The 27,768-nt window shown below is 48.1% G+C and overlaps 1 protein-coding gene across 2 annotated transcripts in view; it reads right to left on the reverse strand.

Moving 5' to 3' along the window:
- Window positions 1–4,696: 4,696 nt before the first annotated feature.
- ADD2 (adducin 2) overlaps window positions 4,697–27,768 on the reverse strand; it is a 109,358-nt gene continuing 86,286 nt past the window's right edge. For both annotated transcript variants that reach the window (XM_032653172.1, XM_032653173.1), the window contains 6 exons: window positions 23,352–23,609; window positions 22,312–22,431; window positions 21,395–21,484; window positions 19,299–19,446; window positions 17,594–17,719; window positions 4,697–11,172 (listed from right to left, as the gene is read on the reverse strand). In XM_032653172.1, the coding sequence (XP_032509063.1) occupies window positions 10,865–11,172; window positions 17,594–17,719; window positions 19,299–19,446; window positions 21,395–21,484; window positions 22,312–22,431; window positions 23,352–23,609 (1,050 nt within the window). In that variant the 3' untranslated portion in view covers window positions 4,697–10,864. The remainder of the gene's footprint in view (window positions 11,173–17,593; window positions 17,720–19,298; window positions 19,447–21,394; window positions 21,485–22,311; window positions 22,432–23,351; window positions 23,610–27,768) is intronic.

Genomic DNA, 27,768 nt, shown 5'->3' on the forward strand with positions numbered 1-27,768 from the left:
TCTTTTTTGATCCACCTCCTAGAGTAATGGAAATAAAACCAAAAATAAACAAATGGGACCTAATGAAACTTCAAAGCTTTTGCACAGCAAAGGAAACCATAAACAAGACGAAAAGACAACCCTCAGAATGGGAGAAAATATTTGCAAACGAATCAACGGACAAAGGATGAATCTCCAAAATATATAAACAGCTCATGCAGCTCAATATTAAAGAAACAAACAACCCAATCCAAAAATGGGCAGAAGACTTAAATAGACATTTTTCCAAAGAAGACATACAGATGGCCAAGAAGCACATGAAAAGCTGCTCAACATCACTAATTATTAGAGAAATGCAAATCAAAGCTACAATGAGGTATCACCTCACACCAGTTAGAATGGGCATCATCAGAAAATCTACAAACAACAAATGCTGGAGAGGGTGTGGAGAAAAGGGAACCCTCTTGCACTGTTGGTGGGAATGTAAATTGATACAGCCACTATGGAGAACAGTATGGAGGTTCCTTAAAAAACTAAAAATAGAATTACCATATGATCCAGCAATCCCGCTATTGGGCATATACCCAGAGAAAACCATAATTCAAAAAGAGTCATGTACCACAATGTTCACTGCAGCACTATTTACAATAGCCAGGTCATGGAAGCAACCTAAATGCCCATCGACAGACGAATGGATAAAGAAGATGTGGCACATATATACAGTGGAATATTATCCATAAAAAGAAACAAAATTGAGTCATTTGTTGAGATGTGGATGGATCTAGAGACTGTCATACAGAGCGAAGTAAGTCATAAAGAGAAAAACATATATCGTGTATTAACGCATGTATATGGAACCTAGAAAAATGGCACAGATGAACCAGTTTGCAGGGCAGAGGTTGAGACACAGATGTAGAGAACAAATGTATGGACACCAAGGGGGGAAAACCGCGGTGGGATGGGGATGATGGTGTGCTGAATTGGGCGATTGGGAATGACATGTATACACTGATGTGTATAAAATTGATGACTAATAAGAACCTGCTGTATAAAACAAAACAACTAATACTAAACTTTCTTTGGGTTATTTGTATGGAAATACATTAATATAAATGTTTCAGACATGACATGAAATTTCTAAAAATCTTATATGTTCTGGTATAATGTTATAAGTCATAATTCTAGTTATTACTTTAAAATGTGTATCTCAGAAATAACTATATTTCCTTGTCAATTGCATTATTATGAACTTTCATCAAATCTTTAACGGTGGTCATTTTTAAGTCTTTTGTCATTTACAGACAGTTCTGGGTGTACTCTGATGCTTTTGCAAAAATGTTCCTATAAAAGGGTTTCATCTTCAAGGAATTCATGGACAAGACTCTGACAAGTACAGGTTTCTGGTAACTGACTATACTGCTGAACCGAATGAAGAAGCATTTTCAGAACTCTAATGGAAAACTGATGAATTCCTAAAAGTGCTAACAAAAGATCAAGATGAAAAAAAATTAATTACATGGGACTGAGTGACCTGATGAGGATGATTACAATTTTTGTGACTTTCTGTTTGAATAAAAAAAAATCCCACAAGGACTCAGAGGCAAAAAATATACAAATCAATTTTCACTGCAAAGTAAAGGAGCTGTTACAGTGGAGGATTCCTGGACTGAATGTCAATATTATGACATAGTATGAGTGTGTTTCGTGTTTGGTAATTGCAATCATTGTTGCTTTTGTTGTGGTCATCCATTTACAATGCTTGGTGTCAGTTTATTTATCCTTTGTAAAAAATAAAATACAGTGTGTGAAAAAAAAATGAAAAATCTATTAGATCCCTCTCATCAATAATGATAAATTCAGCATATTTTACTCCTCTGCTGTTCCAAGTGTGTGTGTGTGTGTATTCCAATAACTACTTTTTAAACAATTGCTTTAAGTTTGTTAAGTTAACAATGAAAGACTAGACTTAGGTATAAACTTGTTTGATTTAATTGCTCACGACCATTTTTTAATCCCATGTCCTTCCCATTCTCATTTACTTAGATTGATTTCCCAATCAACTGGACACATGATTGGCTAATTTTTTCCGGTGCTGGGCTTGAGATCCTTACCTGTCTAAACATATCTTTATGCTCTCCTCATTCATCAACAATCTTCAACCTGCTGTTGACTGCCCATGCCTCGTTTTAAAATACAGCACTGTGGGCTTCCCTGATGGCGCAGTGGTTGAGCGTCCACCTGCCGATGCAGGGGACACGGGTTCGTGCCCCAGTCCGGGAAGATCCCACATGCCGCAAAGCGGCTGGGCCCGTGAGCCATGGCCGCTGAGCCTGCGCGTCCGGAGCCTGTGCTCCGCAACGGGAGAGGCCACAACAGTGAGAGGCCCGCACCGCAAAAAAAGATAAAATAAAATACGGCATTGTTTCTCATCATCAAAAAAAAAATTTTTTTTTTCTTAGTTTAAAGTGCTCCCTTTTCATGACTGGCTGGTCTTTTCTGATAAGTGGATATTAATAAAGATTTTCTTAACCTTCTTGTTTTTCGCAGTAACTCAGCTACATTGAGGAGCATGTCTCCCCATTTCTCAGACTGGCTCCTGCTTTTGAACTACTAAATCATTACCGCACTATTTTTCTCCATGCTTATTCCTGAAAGAGTTCGATCTCTATCAGATTAAAGATGGTTCCCGTCAGAGATGTGTGGCTCCCTGTCCAAAGGTCCAAAGGAAGAGAGAAGAAAAGATTTCCGTTTCTAATGGTTACCTTTTGTCAGATTAGAGGTTATCTGTGTGGCAGCAGTGGAGTCTGCAAAACTTGGCTGAAATTTTCCTTTTTCATATTTATGAGAGTAGCCGGCATTCGTGGGGGGGCCTGGCACTCTGACCCTTGTCAGGATGCTGAGGCATCCCCTCTCTCCCCTTGTTACCTAGACCTTGCAAACAGCGTTCCAGCTGTGGGAATCCTGCACCTGGCTCTCTGCCTTGAGGCCAGGCTTGCCCTCCCCCAGCATTTCCCCAGTGTCCCAGGTGTCCCTCACTGCTATCAGCTAGCTGGCTTCCACTGCGGGTCCTTTCACCCTCCTGTCCAGGCAACCTCCCCTTTCTCACGCGATTGGTTGACCCTAAATCTTCCCTCCAGCACTATACGCTGTGAAGACATTCCTCAGCTTTTCTGGCCGGTAGAGGGCACTCTGCTCCCATGTTTGGATCCCTTCGTCCTTGCAGTAGACATTTAGGAGGAGGAGGTGGCGGATGCGAGGGTGGGGAGTTGTTCAACCTGAGCATTTGCATCGACACCTTCGGCTGCAGCCAGCCTTATACAGCGATGTCAGCACACTGACTATGGTCCCTGGCCTGATCCGTGCACACAGCTGTGCGAAGACAGAGCTAAGACGTTGTGCTGCTTACAGGCAGTTTCCTTGGTGACTTCAGGAGAGGAGAAACTGATGGCTTTGGGGCAGGGGAGAACCTCGGCTCCTGTGGGGGAGACTGTGGGGGCTTTGGGGCACCTGGATGCAGCAGGAGACTGCAATTTTTGGAACAGGTGGGCCTGGGAGTGATGATCAGATCTGCTTCTGTAGAGGTCTCTTTGCTCAGGACACTGGGCAATGGGCAGTAGTGGGAAAAACTTGGTTACCTAGAAGACCTCGGTTTGAATTTGGTCTTCACCACATGTTAACCTGTGGCTCATGACAGTTTTCTTTTCTTTTCTTTTTTTTTTGCGGTACGCGGGCCTCTCACTGTCGTGGCCTCTCCCGTCGCGGAGCACAGGCTCCGGACGCGCAGGCTCAGCGGCCATGGCTCACGGGCCCAGCCGCTCCGCGGCATGTGGGATCTTCCCCGACCGGGACACGAACCTGTGTCCGCTGCATCGGCAGGCGGACTCTCAACCACTGCGCCACCAGGGAAGCCCCAGTTTTCTTATTTCTGAGCCTGTTTCCTCATCTGTAAACTGGGTAATGATAATAGGATCGCCCTTCTGGTTTTATGGGGATTAAATGAGGTGCTATGTATAAGACACTTAAACAGCACCTGACTGATGTGTGTGGACCCTCCACAAACACTGAGCTCCTTATTTGAGTAAAGAAGAGTTGGAAGGGGGCAAAATGGCTCTTTCCTCCTCTTCTTCCTCTCCTCTAGTGTCTCTGTTCCCCTTTTGCCCTTTGGGGTGATATCTTAGCTCTCCCCAGCCCTCTGATCCTGGCCTGACACCTCTTTCCATTCCAGCCTGTGAACCTCTCCTGTTTGTTTCTGCAAGCCCTCCCCATCCCAACCCATCAAAATTGACCTTCCTCCACAGAGCTGTTTGCAAATCCACCTGGCCTTTCCCTTCTCAGAGGACCGTAGCATTTTATTACCTCCCTCCCCAGTCAGAACTCAATGATTCATATGTCCAGGTTTCCATGCGTGAGGTTTCCAGGATAAAAGTTTCCATACATGGAGCCCCTCTTTGGCTTCTGCTCCCCAGGGAGCTGGAAGAACTGGGTGGCTGAGAGAGATGGGTCACACACCGGGAAGCCAAGCACAGTAGATTTACTAGGGTAATATCTGCGGGTGAGAAGACAGCAGGTACATACAGAAATCCATGGCCAGAGATACCGCCCAGCACCACAAACACCAAAGCAGAGGGGGGCTCAGGAAGTGGCTCTGGAAAGTTCTCTTGACAATCCGAGGGCAGCTTTGGTGCTCAGAGATTCAAACAGAAAACCGTACAAAACCAACCCATAAATATATATATATTATATATATAATGTGTGTATATATATATATAAAATTGCAAAATAAAAGCCCAAGAAACGAATCAGTCTGCACATCAGAGGCTCAAAAAGTGTTAGCGTAAAGGCAAAACCACTTGTGGGAAAGATGCACAATCCGGGGGGCTGGCATTTCAGTGGCAGAAAGAGTATTTGCATGGAACCCCTATTTGAAACTTCACAATACTAGGAAAAGCTAAACACAGACCATGTATGTACAAGGGAAGACGATTGTCAGACACAGACGTTTCACCGAAACCGTCCACAGCTCTAGAGAACACAGCACTCTACCTAGACCCCCGTGTGCTCCACCACCAGGTGAGCCAGGCTCAGGACCATTTCTGCTCCCCCCCAACCCCCGCCTCTTCCTGAGAAAGGGTGTGGGACTCAGCAGTGTAGCATAAATTACAGGAATTTAAAGGTGGAGCAGCCGGTGGAGATCAAACAATCACCCACAAAGCAGGACCGATAGGCATGGGGTGCAGTTGAAAGGTGGGGGTGAGGTCCCCAAAATATATTCCCATTTTAGGAAGCCTTTGATGTATTTAAATGTAGCCCCTCTGTCCTTGGTCCAACTGTCTTCCTCCTTCTGGTTCACTTTAACAGAGAAGATCTGGCCTTTGCGCTTCTCAAAATTATACAAGATAATTTGTTGGAGGGGAGAAGAGTTTAGGGTTTTTCTTGCTAGTCTCCTCCCACCCCCTAAGCCCTCAAAACATTTTCTTCACACAAAAGATAGGGGATTTGCCGCGTCACAGCGGGCCTCACCCTGCTGCTTGGAAACAGTGGGTGAGAAAAATCAAGGGCCGACTACACAGGGAAAGCTACTGGCTGGTACCTCCCCACAGCGAGACTCTGCTTCCAGGTCCACCTGAGTCCCTCCCTGTGCCCGTAACGGTGACCACTTCTTCTCCATCTTCAGGCCCCAATGTCTCATAGTGACAGCCCAACTTTGGGGGCAAGCTTGAAGGCAGAGGGCACCAAACATCAATTTGGCAAACCTTCATACCACGTAAGTACAAACCAACGCAAACCATAGCTTCTGTATTTTTAAGAAAATCCCCAACCAGAGGTTTTCCCTAATCTTTCCTAAAAAGAGAAGCCTCTCTACATAAAAATGACGAAAGGCGCTTTCTCCACTCAAGAGAGACACCCCGCCTGAAACCCCACACTGAGGCCTGGGTGAGAGGTGGCTTCTCACCGTGGGAGGCTAACAGGGTTGGGTGTGCACTGGCGACAGAGCTCTACATGGGCACTCTTAGTTCCGGCAAAAAGGAATCCACGTCCAAGTGGACAGGTTGCTTAGATGGGGCGTCTGGAATTCAACACTCTACTGTGTACTGTGCGTGCTTTTTCATATTGTGGGCACCAGTGGAACTGCCCACAGATAAACATCCAATGAGCATATTTCATTAGTCATTTCAGGTCTCTGACTTTTTAAAGTATCCCTCTCAGAATAGATGTGGAAAAGTGAGGATATAATGGCCCATCACGTCTTGAATTGTGGGGAGCCCTGTCCTTTCTGCGGGGGTGGAGAGCATAGATTTGCATAGATTTGTCCCCTCCTTCATTTCTTCTCAGACTCTTTGAATGTTATTGTCTTAGAGAGTTCGCTTGGGCTTGTATGGTAGAGAAGATTTTAACAGACCCGCTTCCTCTGTGCTCGGAGAGGCAAATGCAATGTGGCAGCTACCTCGAGTACCGCTGCCGACCTGCACCCGTACCCAGGGGAAGGGCTGTAGTTTTTCTCATTTGTTCAACAGTCAAAAACTGTGTATTCCTGCCTGGAGCTAGAGCATAAAATTCACACCGGTACAAAAGACGGCACAGAGGCCGAGGGTAGGCTGTGTGTCTATCTGCCCCTCGGACTACCTCCATGGAGAAATCCACACTTCCTTTTCATTTTTTAGGCTTTCAGAAGTGAATCGTGATGTTGGGTGAATGGTTCTTTCAAATCCACGGCAACCAGAGAAGTGACTGCATAGCTCTTCTTCCCGTGCTGACAAGGGTAGTAGCCCTCTGTGATGTCAGTGCCAAATGACATCTGCATGACTGTCTTGCCACATTCAGGAGTGAGTGATACTACTGGACGGGGAGCAGAATGTAAGGCTCAGAGTACACAATCAGTGGTATAAGGGTGATGCTTTCCAGTGGGGTTCTTACTGGACCAGACTTCTCATCCAAATCCACTCAAGTTCTTTCAAAAGAATTTATCTGTCTGCAGAGGAAGAGCCCCATTTTCCTTACAGGAGGGTTGAGGGAGGTTCTTTTTGTCTGTATAACCTGGCTGAAGTTGGACAGTGACTTGGGTCGCCTGCAGGCCAGGAGGCTCTCGTGGAGCCCAGATCTGGGCTGGTCTCTTGGCAGTGCTTTTTGCAAAGTTTGAGGAAAGGTCACGTGGTATGGATGGTCCTCACACATGACTGCTGGGCACCGGCCACCAGTACAGGGGGAGTCACTGGCACCAAGCTTGCATCTCTGTAACACCTCTGCCTCCTTACTCCCACCCCTGCCCATCTTCCCAAGGAGACAGGCTCAGAAACCTCTCCACTCCCCAGCTCAGCATCTGTAACGTAGCATCTCAGTCCACACTTTCTCATCCTTTTCCACAGCATATCCAAGCTTTACTAGAAGCCATCCTGTCACCTAACACTGCTGAGCTCCTCACAGGCTGAGTATTTTTCTCCAGACAGATACTGGCCAAAGTATTCAGCCAACTTTTTTTCAGAGCCAAAGAATAAGTCCCTTCCTCTCACCCTGCGAGCCTGTGGTCTTGTCTGAATGGCACATCTGCTTCAGGAGCACTCAGCACCTGGCCTCGAGCCTGGAGCCATGCCAGCTGCCTCCTATACGTTCAAGAGGACGAGAAATGGGCAGGGTGACTCGACAGCTCTCCCAGCAACTCTACACCAAGACAAAACAGAACTGGAAGCTGCGCTGAGCATTGGCTCTCTGAATAGTTCCCTCTCCTTGTTGAAAAGCTCTCTTAAGATGCCTCATCCAAAGAATGTCATGGGAATGAATTCTGTGCTCCCAGCTCACTATTTGCTATAAGGGAAAAGGCAGTGTAAGGCAGGCCACCACATCCGTTCCAGTTTCCGAAAGGCCTCCTTGTGGAGACCTCCCATGCCTCCAGTGCTGCCCCCTCCAGTCATTTCTCCGCTCAGTCACCAAAGGAATTTTTCTAAGATGCAACCTGCTCACGGTCTACCCTGACCACAAGCCCTCAGCAGCTCCAAACCCCGTTCGTGATAAAGTCCCACTCCCCCACACCTTCTACGAGTTTCTTTATGACCCCACCCCTGCCCACCTGTGAAGTGAACCCCATCACCTGACTCACGCTTTCTGTCCCAGCCGCACTGAATTACTCCACGGACGCGTCATGGCGTTTCATGCTTCCGTGCCTTTGCACGGGCTCTTCCCTCATCACCAGTGTCCTACTAATCCTCTTGTCCTCCTGGAAAATTCCTCTTTGTTTTGAAACCCTAACTCAACCGTCACTCCTTTCAGGAAGGTTTCTCTGGCCTGGAAGACAGCCAATCAACGCTTCCTTACACCTCCTCTGCACCCTTGCCCGTTCTGTAACTTGTTTACATGCCTACTAGACTTAGGAACCTCCTTCAGGCGGGGACCATGTCCTGCCCTCAAGCTTGGTCCATGACCTAAGCTCATGCGTGGTTTTTGAACGCATAGGGAAAGAACAGATGGTTGGATATGAGGTGGCCCCATGGCATAAACTCCTGCAAGGCCCTGGCATGTTCACCTAAATGAGGCCTCCCTGTTTTAACGGGAATAAAGAGAATGTGATGAAAGCAAAGAGTCTGTTGACATCATCTCTGAGCGACAACCACTCAAACATAAAAAGCTGCATCAGTGGTTGGGTCCCCTCTACCTTTCTCTTAACACTGCCTGCCGCTGACTGTTCTAGTCACAGCGATTGTTTTAATGTCAGCATAATGCCTGCTGCTTTGTGGATGCTTAACAAATATTGGGATGAATGAATGAATGCGAAATCTTCTTTTTTTTTGAAAGAAGCCATCAAAGGAGTGGCTTTGAAAGGCATTTGCCATATCACAGGCTTTTCTGCTTTGGGTTGTCCATCACAAGACTTGACTCAGTCAGAAGCAGAACAGAGAGATGGGTCTGGGTAGCAGTTAGGAATCTGCTCTAGGGACACACAGTATTTGTGTTTTCCTTAGTCTTGTGTCAGTTTCCTTCCTTCTCAAGAAATAGCCCAACGGTGATGGTATTTCCTGCCCCAACCAGAAGGCTCTGGCCTCTCCTTTGTCAGAGGTCCACACTGGCCCTGTCACAGCCCACATTCACCAGGAACTTACTGTGCACTGATTGGGGGGAACACAGGTGGTTTCCTACCTTCGCTTCAAGTGCTAACATTATGCAGTGGAGACCAGTCACAGAAACGAAACGGTCCAGGACTAAAACAACCACCCTCGGAGATTAAAGTTTTCTGATCATCGTAGCTCTTAAGTGCAAAGGCTCTGGACTCAGACGGACCTGGGTTCAAATCCAGCCTCTGAATCTTTCTAGCCAAGTCACTGGAACAAGTCAATTATCCTTTGGGGGGCTCAGTTCTCTTACCCATAAAATGGGAATAATCTGACCCACATCACAGGGAGGGTTAAAGGATATAGTGTATGTGAAGCCTGCACAGTGTGTGTGTGTGTGTGTGTGTGTGTGTGTGTGTGTGTGTGTGTGTGTGTGTGTGTAGTAAGTGCTCAAAAATGGAAAACTATGATTAAGAGCTTTCAAAAATACTTTGACAATATTCAGGACAGAAAGGGAAAATATTCTTTGAAGACACTGTGCTTTAAAGAGAATGGATTGTCTGTTTTTTAGGAGTCAATGTTGCTTATAAATCAAAGCCCCGGGGAAGAGTATGAAAAGATAGTGACGGCATCTAAAAAAATAGCTGTGGCTCTTACAGGCCCCAGGATTGATGGGCAGACAGTGACGGGGCCAGGGACACGCAAGCCTTTCTCTGAGAGCTGGTCCGAGAGGACTAATCCTGAAGGGCTCACCTCATTCTCCTCTGCTGGACCTAGAGTGACTGAGTCAGAACCCAGAGGAGCCACGGTCAGGGGGCCAAGGTCAAGGGGCCAAGGATGCCAGTTCCAGGCTGTGAGCCAGGGCTTCTAGGTTTAAGGGAAGGTCAGGGGATCCCAGATGCCGGACCGGAGGGGGACAGGGTGAGCCGCGCTGCCCTGAGAGTCAGGCAAATGCTTGAAAGGCATCACGTATCCGCGCTGTCCTGATCCTCCTTGTACAACCCAAAGCCAACAGAGGATGGAAATTTCCCCAAATTTCGGCCCTGCTTATGACAGAAGTTTTTCCTAAGCTAAATTTGGTTTTAGTTTTGAAGTGCCTGAGATGCACTGTTCAAATGGGTCAAGTTCCTGGCTTCTTATATCGATCGGACCATCCTCCACGCTGTGGCTGAGCTGGCTGCCCTCACGTCTGCCCACTCTTACAACAATTCCGGCCGTCATTCCAGAGGTTCCATGAGGAAAGCTCGGGGTTAGTGGTTGGGGGAGCACAAGCTAAGCCATCAGCCCTTGGGAACAAGGATTAACTTCTGGTGGAGGGGGCGGGTCCACTTGTGTGGTTCCTGTGAGCAGCAGGGCAGTTACCCTACGGGAAAGAGAAGAGAGATTTCTAAACAAAGCGACAGCTCCACCAGCAGGAGGTTGGGTTCACGCAAGGACAAGGACCCTGCTCGGGGGAGCCTCGACCTGTCTGATTTGGGTCTGATTTGTGAGAGCTTGCGGCTGACTTTGGCCCCTTGCCCTGGGCTCAGATCAGAGGCAGCATCCTCACAAGGGCAGCCCAGCTAGGCAGTGTCGTGTAGTGGAAAGAGCATTGGACTGGGAGCCAGAAGACCTGACTTCCAGCGCAGGCTCCGCCACGAACCAGCTGTATGACCTTGGGAAAGTCACCTGATTTCTGTGGGGCAACTGTAAAATGAGGGGTTGGTGGGGTAATCTCTAAGTTTCCCATCAGAGTGTGATCCAGGGCCTATTCGACCCCTCCTTGGCCCCGTGCTTCCAGGGACAGAGATGGGAGACGGCGAGGGAGGGGAGGGAGGACGCAGATGGGAGCCCCACGGGGCTGCAAATCAGGACTCCACTTTCTCCTTCTTTTTGCTTTTCTTCAGGAAGGACGGGGTGCGGAATTTCTTCTTCTTCTTTGAGGGAGACTTGGAAGGCGAACCCTCTGGGGACATGGGACCGCTGGTGACTGACTCTGTTTTGTCCTTCGAGGTGTCGACATCCGTGTCGGCACTGGTGGTCATCTGGCTGAGGCCTTTGCTGAGGATGTCCTCTGCTGTCTGCTCGTCCTCCCTGCCGTTAACCACCACTCCTTCTGGCTGCGTCTTTTCCGGCTCTGTGGTGGCTTTGCTTGTTTCCGTCTTCTTAGCGTCTTCTGGAAAAAGATCCAAAGACGTGACCCATAAGATTTCATTCAGGCGAGAGCTTCAACCTGGGGCTAATAGAACCATTTCTAGGCAATTATATAAAGGAAGTCTAGAGCAAAGAGAGGGGCGGTCTGACACGGTAAGGAGAAAGGGGTAGGCAGGGTTCTCTCCCAAACAGGAGAGAACAGGCCCTTGGCAGGCCAGGGACTCTGGGCTCTTGCCTAAAAATGTAAACAGGTAATGATCTCTAGACATGGCAGCAGCCCAGCAGGGGCCCGGTTGGGAGCTTTCCCAGGAACAGACAGAACAAGGGAACAGACGCAGACTACAGAGAGGCTGTAGGAAGGGGAGGGCACTGCCGTGGACAACTCAGGGGATGCATCTAAGAATTGCTGTAACTGGTTCAGTTTCACTAGTAAAAATATGGAAATGACATGTTTTCATACCCATTTCATTTCCTACACCTCTGAGGAACTTTTCAAAAATGGAGAGTATCTTCCCAGTAGGCAGAGAGGGGCAGGCAGAGGGAGGGTGGGATTCCCTGAGTGGCATGGACCCTACAGACTGCCACCCTATTCAAGGCCAGGAGTGAAAGCCTCCTGCTGTCCTTTCTCCTCCTTCCCACTCTCTTCCCACCCTGCTTCCACTCAAGCTTTGAAATGCCTGTATGGGGAAGGAGGAGGGAAAATTCTGAAACTGTAGACTTTGAAAAGTAGAAAGGAAGGTAAAGTTAATCTAGCTCCTCCCCATTTTACAGATAGGAAAACTGAGTAAAGCAGTAAAAGCAGGCAGACCTCAGTTTCCAGCCGTCCCAGCTTAGTGTTCTTTGCACTACGTGAAACTGAGAGGGGTGTGTGTGATTGAGAGTGCATGTGTGTGAGTGTGAGGGATATCACACCACAAGAAAGTGGGAGTGTGGGAGCTGGGGAAGGTGGGAGACTGGTGTCCCTTACAGACAGAGTGGGGCAAGATAGATGTCTTGGGAAATGGCTAGCGTTCTTGATGGGGTAAAGACTGGAGAAATGTCTGGTTACATGGAAGATGGGACAGAGGGGGTTAAATTTGGGGACAGTTAACATGGGCTAGTTTAACTATCTCGGTAAGCAAACGTCTTCTCCAATAACTCCTGAGGACTGTCCCCTCTTAGTACTGAAGACCTTGGCCCTGGCCCCCATTCTTCCTACTGTCTGGCCCGCATCCTGCCATCATCCAGCTACCAAGTCCTCTAATGCGCTTGACTCCTATGGCCCTTACTGCCCTCCCGCCCACCATGCATTCCCATGGTCATCACTGGCCGTTCTCTTGAACGCAGAAAATCAGTCCAGACACAGCCTTCCCCCGACCACTCCCCTCTCCTCTCTTCATCTACTTTTGGCCTCATCAACCCTCTGATCCCTGGACCCCTCCCTGCCATTGCAGTCTGTTTCCCTCTGTCTGGACCACCCTTCTCTCTCTTCTCTGTGTCCCCAACCTTCACCCACACAATCAATCAGCTTGAGTGTTACCCTCCCCTTAAAGTCTTTCCTGGTCCCATCCCTGCTTCCAGGTAGAATTTGTCACTCCTTCCTTTCGGCCCCTACTAGATAAATTTCCATCACAGTGACTGTAAAACAATCGCTTCTTTTTTATGCCTATCTCTCCCCTCAAAACTGAAATAAATCAGACAAGACTGTGTTTAATTATCTACGTGACTAGCTTATAGGAGGTACTCAAAGAATGGTTGTGGAATCCATGAATGGTTGAATGCATAAGCAAACGAACGTGTGAATGGTTTTATTCTAACCAAGCCAACACCATACCTCATCTTCTTTCTTGTCTGTCCCAGCCTGAGCCTTCTACGCTGAACTGGACCCAACCTTGTAAACAAACAGCAGCCCTGCATGCTGGCCTTTGTCTCCTGTACCTATTCCCCTGTTCCCACTCTTGGCCTCCTGGGCTCTTGTACCTCCAATGGCCCCTCACTTGGATGACCCATGAGGATGTGTTTCTCAAGTCACACCGTCTCAGGTGATTTTGTTACCTGCCTTCTAGCTCCACGAACACAACTATGGATCAGAGGACCCCACATTCTGTCCAGGTACCATTTCCCGCCCTGTGGTGATAGGCATCCCCGTCCCAGCAGTGGCCTTCACCCACGCCCGCCCCTTCAGCTGCATATGCAAACACAGCCCCTGCTGGCTTGCTCTAGGAGACCACAGCAAGATTCTTCTCCCCAGCCAGAAAACAAGTCCACACCGGGCATGTCACCAGCATCTCACAGAGCTTCCGCACCATGAATCGTCTGGAGAGCACCGGCAAACAGAACATGGGGCTGGGAGGCGCCATGGGCCTTGGAGGAGTCGGGTTCCAGATCGAGGTCATCACTCCCTCAGCTGAGGGGGCGGGGGGGACAGAGACCCCTGGAGGGTGCAGTTGGCCAAGAAAAGGGGCAGCAGTCAAGGCTCTAGAAATAAATACTTATTGGGCCCCAGTAAGGAAAGTATCAAGGACCAGCTCTGAGAGTCCAGATCCCTCCTTTGTTAACAGCCCACGACAGTTAAGGTCAGAACTAGCTGGGTCTTCAGCTATTTGAAGGGCTCCAGGAGCTACGGCAGATGCGAACTCACCTTCTAGCATCTCCTAAGACGAACCACTGGCTTTCTCTCCTAGATGGGGCAATTTGAGCTCTGGGAGTAGGAGACAGGTGTAGGGTGGGTGGAATGGGGTAGAGGCTGGGAAATCGGGGGATCTCTCCAAGGATGGTGGCCAGGAAGCAGAGGGGAAGAGGGAGAGTGGATTTGGAACAAGACTGGACTTGGCAGCCTAGGTCCATAGCCACACCATTGTGGCTTGGGAAGAGCTGAAAGGCTTGAAGAGGCTGGAGGAGGAAGGGAGGTGCTTTGGTAGGGAGATGCCGAGCTTGTTTGGGTACCTACCTCTCAGACTGGATTTCTCACTATCCCTCAGCATCCAAACACTTGTCTCTCAGTCCTCCGATGTCCCCTTCCAGAAATGCCCACTCCCTGGACAGCCCACTCTACTCCTATCTGCCAATCCAAGCAATATATCTCCCCAAGGTCTGGTTCCAGCCTCCCTTGACATTTGACAATGATCTTGCCCTTCTCTAAACCTACCACCAATATATGAATTTTACACTTGAGTGTGGTCCCTTCCCACACTGAATCTGGGCTGGCCCTGTGGCTTGGAGAAACCAACAGAATGCAGAGGAAGTGCCACTGAGCCAGCCTCGGGCCGAAGGATTAAGAAGACCCAGCAGCTTCTGCTTCTATAGTTTGGGGAGCCTTGAGGCACCATGTGTAAAGTCCAACTACCTTGATGGAAACACAGATGGAGAGGCCACATGGAGAGGACCTACAGTTATATGGAGAGACAGACAGACAGACAGAGAGACAGAGAAAGAGGCCCAGCCATTCCACTGTCCCAGCTGAGCCCAGCCTTCCAGCTGCCCCTGACAAGGCACCTGACATGTGAGTGCACCATGTTGGAAGTTCTAGCTTAGTCAGGCAACCAGATGACTGCAGCCCCAGCTGACATCAGTGGAGCAGAAGAACCACCCGCTGAGCCTTGTCAACCCACAGAAGAACTAATTTCCATAAACCAGTTCTCATTAGGCACTATGACTTAATAGTTATCTACTGCTGCATAACAAACCACACCAGAACTTAGTGGCTTAAAACAGCAAGCAGTGTAGTATCTCTCACAATCCTGAGAACACAGTACATAAGGAGAACTCATTTATGAAAGCGCATTACAAGGTCCTTTTATATTTATGAGCTCATTTTATCCTGATAACAATGCTGTAAGTTAGGAAAGGCAAGGATTCATGTTAGTCCCCCATCCTGCAGTGTTTTTATGCAACTTATTTGAGATGGCTAAATTAGTAGTGACACAGCTGACTATTTCTTTGCAGGCATAGCCAATGCTCCTGAGGGGTCCATGGGGGGATTGACTCAGCAGGGGCAGGGACAGTCAGGAGCCAGTCAACAGAGAAGGTGATGACAGAGATGGCCAGATGTGAAGGAACAGGACTGGAAGGACTACTTCAGAGAGGCTGAGGGGGTAGGAGTCAGGGAGACAGATGAGGAGTGACATTGAGGTGAATTAGCACAAGAGGATTTGAGAGCATGGGGACCAATGGTGTAAAAGTCATTCCGGATCTGATGGGTAAGCTACATGTCAAAGTGCAGATGCTACTCGGGGGGTCAGCCCTGTTGTTCTGAGGAGCTGGCCAAGGCCACCCAGCCCCACTTCACACCGTCACCCCAGACAGCTCCAACTGGTGCCTCTTCATGCAGGGAAGGCACCAAGGAGGTCCACGCTCCCCAGCTCTGCCTGTGTTACAGTAAGATTCTTTTCTAACAACTCAACTAGAATGTGCCTCTCCATGGAGCATAGATTTGGGCCAGAGAGAAGCAGGAATCCTGCTTCAGTGGGAACGACGTCAGGCAGTGGGAAAGCAGTGATCCCACCCCTCACACCCCTCTCCTCCCCACCTCTGTCCCACTGAGTAGCAGAGGTCACTCCAAGGGGCTCCCAAGAGCCGAAATGGAATTGCCACCCCTTGTCCCACTCCTGCCACCAGCCTCCTCTCCAGTGGGCTCGCCTTCCTGCAGTTGGTGCAGGGATGCTGCAGACTGCAGTCAGGCCGGGTGCTCTCTGCATGCAGATAAGGCAGTTGGTCCCCAAGGCCATTCAGGCTCTGCCTAGAAGAGGTCATGGGCTCCTTAGAGGGGCCCAAGCACTAGGAAGGGGTGGTGCAGATGTGTTCCCGAGGGCCACAAGCCCTCTGCCAAAGGGGGCGTCCAGCAGCTGGCCCAAGGCCCATTCACTGTGGGTGGCATGTCCCATGCAAGTACAGGAGTGTGTTAGTGCACGGGTATGACCTATGTGTGTCTGTCCTAGAGGGATGCCTAAACCATGCACAGCACATGTGGAATTGGTGATGACTTTTATGGTCAGGAAACCTCCCGAAGGCAGGGTTGTGAGCAGCAAAAGAAAAAACTGAGGAGGAACATATTTCCTTTGTAAACGTCCTCCCTCCCCCATTGCACGTATTGGAGTGAGTTAGTAAACAGCCTCTCTACACTTACTACAGAGACAAGTATTCAGAATCGGAGGAAACTCCTTTGATGAAGGCACCAACAGGAAGAGAAAGGAAGACGTTGTGGAGGCAGGTTGACAACACCACGATGAACACAGTCATGGGACATCCACTTGGGGCTCTGGCCTCAAGCAGATGGGTTTCCCCTGCCAATGCTGGGCCTGTGCTCAAGGCAGCAGTTCACTTACGGAGGGAGCTCAGGGTTGGGGATTCGAGCTGCATTTATACGTGTGGCCATTCTACCCAGGAGGGGGAAAGTTCTATCAGGACACCCAGCTGCTACTGTCTGCCTGGGGTTCAGCCCTCCCTGGTAAGGGCTCACAGTTGGGGTGGCGTGCCCCAAAGGTGCAGCGTTCATGCCCCGGAACGATTCTAGGAGCTCATTAAAGACACTTGCATGATCTAGGAGGTTTGGACTCTCATATTATTATCCATCCTATGTATATTATTAATCATAACCATAATTAGATCTTATATTTACATCAGGCTTTCACTCTTTCCAAGTATGTCTTCACCTACACCTTCCCTTATATATATAAGAACCTTAAAAGGGGAAAATATTAGTAGCCCCATCTCCTAGACAAGGAAACTGAGGCACAGAGATTATCTGATTTTCTAAAATCAACAGTTGAGTTGGGCCTAGAATTCAGTTCTCTAAACTAGTATCTAATAAAGTGGTTTTCAACCTGGGCTACACATTAGATTCACCTGGAGAGATCTTACAACTCCAGGCTGCACTCCCCCATGCCCACTCCTAGACCACTGAACTCAGAAATCTGGGGTGGGACCCCGGCAGGCGTCAGGGATTGTAAAGCTCCCCAGGTGATCCCGATGTGCAGCCAAGGTTGAGAATGACACCATCAGCCTCACCTGGGGGATTGCCAGAAATGCAGGGTCTCAGGTCCCACCCCAGACCTACTGTGTCTTCATTTTAACATTTTAATCTTCATTTTAACCAGATCCCTAGGCGATCCCTGTGCACATTAAAGTCTGAGCACTGGGCTGGTGCATCTAGAAAGGCCCATCAGCCATCCTGGTCTGAGTAAGAGATGAGAAGGCTGTGGGTCAATCATTAACTTACTCAGCATTGTTTAGACTTGGCTTAACCTCTAAGGTGTATTGTCACAGCTTGTGAACGGAACAAGCTTAAAGTTGGTAACCCCTGTCTCAGGTTCCCTAGAAACAGCAGAGGGGAGAGTCTCCCGTAGGAGGGCAGCACCTGTTGAAAGTCAGGTGCCCTGCAGTGAATACCTGCCCACCCTCTATGCAGACCCCCTTCTAGGCCTGTGGAGGCGCCTCCTCTCTCCCAGATGCTCAGCTCCACTCACCGTCCACAGACTTGGAGGGAGAGCCCACGGGGCTCTTCGTCTCTGATTTGGCTGGGCTCTGAGCTGGAGAAGCAGGTGCAGACTTTACAGGTGAGCCAGGCTCCTCAGGGGCAGGTTCTTTCTCTCCTGAAAATACAGAAAGCCAGCTCAGGATAGAGGTCAAGGAGAGGAGAGGTGGGCAGACCGAGAGTGCTTTGAAACAACTGCTTTCTTCAGCTTGGTCCTCATTTCTCCTGGCTGGAGTTAGCTGCTTCCTCTAACTTTAAAAAAAAAATTCTGCTACATCCTAGGGGAGGTAAGTGGGAGGAGTCGGAGTCCGTTTCCTCCATCACAGGACATCTTTGGATGGACTTTGTTACCCCTGATGTGGACGGCAAGACTGCAGGGGGAACTCCCGCCCACGATTTGTTTGCATGTAGCTTATTGATTATTTGTCTAATTTACATGTCCGGTCCAAACAATCTCTAGAGACAAAGAGCACCATATTTTTCTATCTACTTTTTCGATTGGCACCGAGAACTCCAAGCAAGCTAACTCCAAGAAAGCCAGCAAGGATTATTCTAGTGCCTTTGTTCCTAGGAAGATGGCTGACTCTGGGTGGGGACGGGGGCTGTGGAAGGGGGCCCTGCCCTGAGGGAATGAAAGCCTTGCCTGGTGGACAAAACCAAGAGCTGAATTCTGTGTCTCAGACCCCAAGTGCACTTGAAGCAAAGAGAAGAGACAGCTCCATGTGGGGCACAGAGAGGGCTTCCTGGCTGGAGGGGGTCTGCCACAGAGGCCGAAGTGTAGATAATACTGAATCAGGTTAGCCAAGAAGAGAAATTCTGTCAGGAAGGGACAAAGGCATGAACAAGCTATCAAGAGTATGACTACTTAGGAGTCAGCATGGAGAGATGGGCTCGACTGAGATTCTGACATAAAGGACTCAGCTGCTGGATTCTGACATAAAGGACTCAGCTCTGATTGCCCGGCTAAGCAGTTTATACCCCATCTGATAGATCATCAGTAATTATGATCAGTATTATAATGAACATATTATTACAGCTAACATTTGTCTGGTGTCTGCTGACCTAGGCCATATTCATAGGCACTCCTCACGGATTAACTCCTTATTCCCAGGTGAGAGGGTCGGTGGGGTCATGGCGGCAGCACCGTGTAACTGTCAGGCACGAGCCATGAGGGGCATTGTTGTGATTAACAAAATCATGCTGATAAGAATATTATTTGCTGGGCTTCCCTGGTGACGCAGTGGTTGAGAGTCCACCTGCCGATGCAGGGGACGTGGGTTCGTGCCCCGGTCTGGGAAGATCCCACATGCCGCGGAGCGGCTGGGCCCATGAGCCATGGCCGCTGAGCCTGCGCATCCGGAGCCTGTGCTCCGCAACGGGAGAGGCCACAACAGTGAGAGGCCCACGTACCGCAAAAAAAAAAAAAAAAAAAAAAAGGATATTATTTGCTGATGGAGCAGGAAGGTCAAAGTGAGGACGTGACAGAGAAGAGACAGAGAGAAGCAAATGAAGATTGAAAAGGAAAGCGAGACAAGGCTGGATTGAGCCCTGGGGGCCCTGACAGGCAGCCAGGAAGGGGGTCCAGGGCTGCTGGCGGGGAGTGAGGGCCATGGTTTGCTCTGCTGCCTCTCTGGGTGCCCCGAGCTCTCCCCTCCGCCTGGGAGGTCCTGAAGCACCAGCTGCCGGGGGTTATTTACCATCGAGTTCTAGCTTCTTCCTCTCCACCTCCTTCTTGTACTCTTCCAGCTCCTGATCCGTGAGTTGGCTAAAGGGGTTGGGCGCTACCTCCTCGGCCTCGTCTTTGGTGTCCGCCTGGCCCCGGGACATCAGCTGGCTCTCTGTGGACTGAAAGTTAACCACAGAGAGTGTCGCTCTCTGAACGCCGCAGTCAGGGCCCAGGCCCGAGCTTCCTTTCAGACTCATGGGGCTGCCAGTGGTCTTGCTAGCGACAGCGTGGCATGCAGCTCCATGGCAACAGCTCGGGGCCTCGGGGTAGGGGTTGTTCACTCCGTCCCACGGCTACACCTCAACCCCCAGACCCGACTTCTTTGTAACTGCCTGGATGAACGCAGGGGGTCCTCTCTCTGTCCCAGAAATAAAATCAAAGAATGCTCCCAAGCAGAAGGAAGACACACCTTTATTGCGATCTCTACTGTGGACGCTTGCAAGCCGTCACTGTGCAAATACAGCTGGCGGCCCACAGTCAGTCAGCCAAAACCCAGCATGCAAAGCGTTGGCTCAACCAGTGTCACGCCAGCCGCTCCCCGCCATGCACCCCACCATCCCGCACCAGCAGCGCAAGCCACAGCACCCAGCAGTAAGTCATATGCAAAACACACAGTGGCTTTGGCGTTCTCAGTCCAAACTGTTAGTCCTGTTTTGCACACAGTCATAAATAACAAGGGGGCCAAGGTCCTGAACCTTGGATATTCAACCCGCCTGTACTGCAGGTCCCTGAAGGGACATTGGCAAAATCACTGTGTTTCACCCCCTCTGGGGAGCCCTTGGCTCTGGGGAGCTCACCAGCTGGGCCTTGCGTAAGCTTCGGGAATCCTTTGATCCCTCTAGCTCGGGACAGCTCAGACTCCATAGTCCTTTATCCTAACTCAGCAACCTCATCTCAGCCTTTGGGAATTCAGTGGTCTGGAGCCAAGGAGTCAAAGAAAGTGAGGGGGGTGGGGATGTGAGCCTGGGCAGCTGGCCCACACCACACACTCCAGGCCATCTGTCTCTGGCTCATCAAGTCTTCTGATGATGGGCCCATGGGCTCCTTCCAAAAGAAGGCAGCACTGGGCCTATCTTAAGGAACCATGGGGTTCAAAAAAGTCCAAGACCAGGATCCCAAGAAGAGGGACTCCAAGGAGAGCACTCGGTACAAATGGCAGAGTTTTTAACAATGTTGATCACAGTATTGAACTGCCACCTCCCCCCATTATCGTGGGGTATTTCTATCCTTGACACTGTAGCACATTTGATGTTTCTCCTCTTGGCTCAGCTGAGGTGGGGTGGAGGTGATGACATAACCTTCACACTTTCCCTGCCAAGGGCCACCCACCTGGTGGGTTGCAGCCTGATCTGCAATCATGACATCACCTCAGTTTGCTCTACAGAGAGGAATGGTCCCTGTATCCCCCGCCCCTGCCCTTACTGCTAAGGAAGATGCCACTGCTACTTTGCAATGAGCAGCAATGATTTCCAACACAAGCCGGAAGTCTGACGTTCACCCCTTTTGCTAAGCACTAAACAAAAACTGTTCTATCTCAAGCAGGGGAACAACTTTATATTTTCTAACTCTACGTGTGTTTGTGTGGGCAACTCACTGCCCCTTCCCATCCTGTAGGAGTACCGGTCCTTATATACATGTCTGCCCTCTGAGAGCCTGTGAGCGTCTTCCCAGAGCTACGGCCTGATGGTGCTGTTTCCACGCACAGAGGCCAGAGCCGCTCAGGGCAGCCAGGCCCAGAGCCGCTGGGAGAGGCCAGCTGCGCTCCTGAGAGGTCACTCTGCGGGACACTGACAGAGGGCAGAGGGGAGTTCCAGGGGGAGGCATAGAAGCCACATCACTCCCGTGGGCTGGCTGGGCTACTCCTCCCCTGCCTGGCGCCCACGGGAGGCGATGAGATACTGTCCCCAGTCCTCACAGCATCCATTTTGCAGCAAGAGCACCAGTGCCCAAGATCACAGGGGAAGGTGGGCCTATAAGGACTCAGGGGTCCTGCTGCCCGGCCCCAGGCACTGCAGACCCAGAAGGCAAACACGTTTCCCCTCCAGACAAGGGCAGCGTCTGCTGTACCGGGCTTCGGCTCTTCTCAGCGATGACACTCGCCAGCAGCTGAGACTGAGGCCCCGCCGACTTCACATCCTGTCGGTTTTGTTCTCGAATCTGTGTAGAAAGGGATGGGGAGGGTGAGGTAGCTGTCCAGCAACAGGGTGTGGAGTTGGCAGGGAGCATCCCCAGGGCACACTAGAAAGGTCGCCCAGGGGTGCAGATGTAACGCATCACATCCACTCTGAGACAGTCTGTCTCCACGTCTGCTCCAGAATGAATGAGAAGTTTATGTAGAACACCAGATTCTCATTAACGGTGAGCAGGTCATTGAGATGAAGAGGGAAATGAGGCATAGTAGATCCTTGAGGGAGCTTCTCAATTTTTAATATTCCTATGAAGTCCCTGAGGAATTGGTTTAAACTACAGATTCCTGGGGGGCCACCCTGTGCATATTGAATCTCAGTCCCATGGGAGGAGGGGTGGGAGTGACCCAGGAATCTGCCCTTCAGAGGACCACACACTAAACACTGTTCTGGGAACACACCCGACCTATTGAAGGCGGTCTGTTACAAGTTAAGTTTTTAAAGTAACATTAGAAATATAAGTGAGTGAACTGTAAAGCAAAGGTAGAGAAATAAACACAAAGGATTTTGCAATCTTGAAAATGAGCCAAAGGGAAATAGCATAAAATTTGTAAAAATTCGTTTTGCGGGTTGGTCTCTTAGACACATCTAATGTCTAAAGCTAGCACCTCTCTATTTGAGGGTTACACAGGACTACAAAAGCACAGCGCTTAGCACTGTGCCTGGAATATGGCCAATAAATGGTAGTTTCTTTTCCACAAGAGGCATCTGGTATGTTGGTAAGTCAGGCGCATCCTGGGGATTCCCCCCCACGCCCTTGAGGGAGAAAAGATGGGAGGTAATTAGCTATCCCCTTACCTTGTTGCGCATGTCCAGCACTTCTTGGGGGTCAGTATACAGAGGCACAAATTGGTTTGGGTTTTCGATCCGTATGGGCATGCCACTGCTGGATTTCTCCACCTCGTCAGCCTTCATCCACTGAACACACACAAGGCCCGGTGGGTAAGGCAAGGCATATGGCTCACCGTCCACCCTAGTGGTCCACCCCATGAGATCTGGGCCGACCAGCCTACGTGCAAGTCAGCAAGCCTAGACAAACACTTTCCCTTGTCTTGGGCCTCTTTGATGTGTGTCTCCCAGAGCAGAGATGGGCAGCAAATGACCCAGCAACCAAAGAAAGGCCCCAGATCAATGGCCATAAAGAACACTTAAGAGGAGGGACAGAGCCGTGGTGCCAGCTTTGACAGACAGGCAGCCACTGGTGTTGTAGTATTAGATGACTCATGGATGTTAATTTGCAGGGCTTTTTTGTTTTTTTTTTTAAACGAAGAGCTATTCTATTTGGCTGCCAGCTACTTTGTTAGTGAAAATCAAATTAAGAGCCAGGGTGTGTGATGAGGGAGAGAGAGGAAAAGAGCATACAATTTGTAAAAACTCAATCTGTGGGCAGGTCTCACACATCTAATGTCTAAAGCAAGCACCTCTCTACAGAAGAGGGTTATAAAGGGAGTGGACAATGTAATAGAAGCAAGTACCCCATGCACCTTCTGGTTTTGCATCAGATGGTCAGTTCAAATGTTGGGTACCCCTCCCTTGAATTTCCCAGAAGCCCCTTCCAGATATGGGAGCAAAAAGCTTTCATGCTGCTGGGAGTGACCTGGTCCAGCCACCCTCTGGACCAAAAACTCAGCATAGGGGTGCAAGAAACAGGTGATCTGCTCTGTAGGCATGAGAAGCTGCTCCCAGATGCCCAATAGGAAGACTTAGGGGGAGACAGGACTAGTGCAGGCCCAGGGGAGGTTTGCTGTTTCCCTTTTAAAGCTGCTTAGCCCACACAGGTAGCTGGGCACTCTCCTTCCACCCCAATCTCCCCAGCGGAGCCCCTCTGCCCTCCTTACCGTGGTCTTCGGTCGGGGGCTACCCATGCTCCTCTGGACCTCGTCGGCCACGTTGACCCGCAGGTAGGTGTTGGGCGTGTTGAGCCAGCGGGTCTTCTCCTTCTGCTGCTTCTGGGCGTGTTGCCTCAGGGCGGGCACCGGGGTGCCGTCCTCCTCAAACACGAAGGCTGTGACCGTGGCTGGAATCTCCACCTCACTTTTGTGTTTGGTTTTCTCTTGAACAAAGGGGTAGCGGTAGGTGTAGCCTGTTCTGTAACCCTAAAAAGGACAAAAATAGAACCACATGTGGTGGGGAATATGGTCAGGTACATGCCTGCTCGTCCGCTCACACGCTTTACCCCCTTCCATCTAAAGGCCTCAGTTTAACCCAAAGTCTCTGTAATACAACCCAGGCCTTGCCGCACCTCTGGTGTATTTCAGAATTGTTCCCTGTCTTGGTCCCCCAACCCCTCCCCTCCTCCACCCCAACAAGCCCTCTGATCAGGATGAGAAAGTTCCCAGAATCCTGTGGACCAGACAGAGCTCCAGCTTTTGGTCTGGTCCAGTAGTTCTCAACAAAACAGAATCATGCGGAAGCTTTAAAAGTGTGTATGCCCGGGCTCAACTCAGAGTTCCCCATTTCACTGGACAGGGGTGCAATCTGGGCTACAGGATTTTAAAAAGTTTCACAGCTGATTCTAACAGTAGCCCTCCCTTCCTCGACTCTGAGGCTTCTTAACTATTTTTCTCTTGGGAGCCCTAACTCTGACTCAAGAACATCCCTGTCTCCTAAGCAAGACCATGTCCCCCAAAGGTGGACTGTTACTGAGAATGAACACTCGGGAATCTTAACAGCTGCTGGAGCAATTCTCGGCTCTACCTGTCATCCTTTTTAAAATTAAAGTGGCATTAAAAAGAAAGTGGACTGGGGCTTCCCTGGTGACGCAGTGGTTGAGAGTCCGCCTGCCGATGCAGGGGACACGGGTTTGTGCCCCGGTCCGGGAAGGTCCCACATGCTGCGGAGCGGCTGGGCCCGTGAGCCATGGCCGCTGAGCCTGCGCGTCCGGAGCCTGTGCTCCGCAATGGGAGAGGCCACGACAGTGAGAGGCCCGCGTACCGCAAAAAAAAAAAAGAAAGTGGATTACAAGAAAAGTACAGAGCCGTGTAGAAAAATTAAGCAATATAAAAAACATAAGGAAAAAGTGGGTTTTATGCAAAATCTCATCCCCAGAGACAACCACTAAAAGTCATTTCAGTCATCTCTCTAAGCACACACATACAAATGCATGTATGTAAATATACAGACTATATAATTAATGCATCATATAATATATATAAAACAGTATATAAATGGACTGTACCACATAAGCAGCTTTTTAAAAAAATTGAGATATAATTGACATGTAACTTTACATTAGTTTCAGTTGTACAACATAGTGATTCAATATCTGTACGTATTATATGTGTAACTGAATCACTTTGCTGTACACCTGAAATTAACACATTGTAAATCAACTATACCACAATGAAAAAAACATTGTGTGTATTGTGAAATGATTACCACGAGTCTAATTAACATCCAGTACCTCTCATAGTTACCATTCTTTTTCTTGTGATGAGAACTTTTAAGATCTACTCTTTCAGCAACTTTCAAATATATAATACAGTATTAATAACTATTGTCACCATGCTGTACATTACATCCCCAGGATTACTTATTTTATACATGGAAGTTTGCACCTTTTGACCCCTGTACCCATTTCTCTCTGCCTCCCACCTGGCAGCTACCAATCTGTTCTCTGTATCTATGAGTATGAATTTTTTGATTTTTGGTTTTTGAGGGTGTTTTTTCAATTCCACATATAAATGAGATCATACGGTATTTGTCTTTCTCTGTCTGACTTATTTCACTTAGCATAATCCCCTCAAGGTCCATCCATATTGTTGCAAATGGTAAGACTTCCATCTTTTTTATGGCTGAATAATATCCTATCATATATAAGTACCACATTTTCTTTATCCATTCTTCCATCAGTGGACACTTAGGTTGCTTCCATACCTTGGCTATTGTAAATAATAATGCTACATAATCAGCTTTATAAGATGCTTTTAGCTCATCAATGTGTCTTGGAGTTTTTTTCATGTTATTGAACCTACAAATACACAGCAACCTTTAAACAACTACATAATATGCCAGTGAACGGACATATCATAATTTATCTAACCAATACCAGTGGACACTGTTATTTTCAAAATATTATAAACAACCCTGAAATGAGTATCTTTACACATTTTTCTTTAGGCAATTAACATAAGTGCCTAGTAATGAAAATGACTGAGTCAAAGGGAGCACAGTATAAGTTTTAATATATTTATCATGTCCGTCTTCCCAAAACACTGAGCCAATTTACACTTCTGCCAATTGTGCTGGAGTTCCCAGTTCTCGTCTCCTTTCCCCCGCACTGAATATTGCCCCACTCTTCTTTTTATAGGATTTTCTGAGCCATTCTGAATTTCAACTGAAATTTAAAGGATTTTTTAAAAATTAAAAAAAAAAATCCTTGGCAATCAGATGGGTTAAAAGTAATATCCTCTTCTTTTGTTTTGTTCTTTTTGGATTACTAGTAAGACTGGATATTTTTAATTACACTTAATGGCTTCTTGAATATCTTCCTTTGTAAACTGGGTTCTCAGTTCATTTTTCTATTGTGATGGTCATCTTTTTCATATTGATTTGTAATACCTCCTTTTACAGTAAAGATATGAATCTGTTTGTTTTTGTTTTTGTTTTTTTGCGGTACGCGGGCCTCTCACTGTTGTGGTCTCTCCCATTGCAGAGCACAGGCTCTGGACGCGCAGGCTCAGCGGCCATGGCTCACGGGCCCAGCCGCTCTTTTAGCTTTGTTTATATGGTGGGTGGGGTGGTTTATAAAAATACAAATTTTGAATTTTAATGTAATCATATCTGTTAATATTTGGCATCACGATTTCAGACTTTCCTGCCATGCTTGACAAGGTCTTTCCCAACACAAGAGCATTAAAACTATTAATCTATGTTTTTAAATACCTATATCAATTTCCTTTCCATGTTTAAATTTTTGACAAATCAGGGATTTATCTTGTTGAAAGGACAAGGTAGTAATCCACCTTAGTTTTATTTCCCAGATGGCTAACAGTCTATCTTTTTCCCCCAGATTTATAAGATGGCTGTTTATCCTGTGTTAAATTTTCATGCCTTTGGGATCTATTTCTGGATTCTCTAAGCTGTAGCATTGATTGGCCTGTGCATTCTGGACTAGTGTTCCACCCTTTAGTGACTCAAGCCTTATCACACTGTACCATGTGGTGGTAATCACTCTTTTTTTTTTTTTTTTGCGGTACGCGGGCCTCTCACTGTCGTGGCCTCTCCCGTTGCGGAGCACAGGCTCCGGACGCGCAGGCTCAGCGGCCATGGCTCACGGGCCCAGCCGCTCTGCGGCATGTGGGATCTTCCCAGACCGGGGCACGAACCCGTGTCCCCTGCATCGGCAGGCGGACTCTCAACCACTGCGCCACCAGGGAAACCCCACTCTTCTTTTTATAGGATTTTCCGAGCCATTCTGAGTTTCACCTGAAAGAACATTTTGCTCAGTCCTTATACATTCCCCCACTTTTGAGGAAATTACATTGAGTTTATTGATTAATTTGGAAAAGTTACCCTACTGAAGCTTTTAACCAAGAATAAATTATAGCTCTTCACTGATTTCAGGTTTTCTCTGAGGTCTATCGGTAAAATTTTACAGTTGTCTTTAAAGGGGTTCTGCTTAAAGTTTGATTTTGCTGCATTTGCAAATAGGATTATTTTCTCATTATATTTTCATTGTTTTGTTTCAAAATTTAATGGAAATTCTTCTAGTGTTTCACCATGATACTGGTGTGTGTTTTGAGAAAAAAATCATTTTAATCATGTTAAATAAATGGCTTCCTATCCTACTTAACAGCTATTATTTTTATAAATCAATATTAAATTTTTATCAAATAACTTTTGATCTCAAAGTGATCAGAAGGTTTATATTTTTGACTCATTGATATCATGAAATATATTTAAAAGATTTATAATATTAAACCATCCTTCAATACTAGGAATGAGCCCTCACTTGGTTATTGTGTATTATTATTCTAATGTTATGCTGGATACTATTTGCTAGTTTTCATGCAGCCTTTTTCATCAACTCAAAGTGAGATTGGTCTGAATGTGTTATAATTGTTATGGTTTGGTTTCCTTCTTTCACTCTTATCTGTAACAGCTTAAATAGCATAAGAATAGCCTGTCTCTTAAAGGTCTGAAAGAATTTCTGCATGAAACCACTTGGTCCTGGTGCTTTATTCAGCCACAGTTACACAAATGTTAACAGGAGTTGTATTTTCATTGTGGAGTGTACCTTTCACCATTATAAAG

The sequence above is a fragment of the Phocoena sinus genome, chromosome 13, assembly GCF_008692025.1.
Source record: "Phocoena sinus isolate mPhoSin1 chromosome 13, mPhoSin1.pri, whole genome shotgun sequence".
Lineage (NCBI taxonomy): Eukaryota > Metazoa > Chordata > Mammalia > Artiodactyla > Phocoenidae > Phocoena > Phocoena sinus.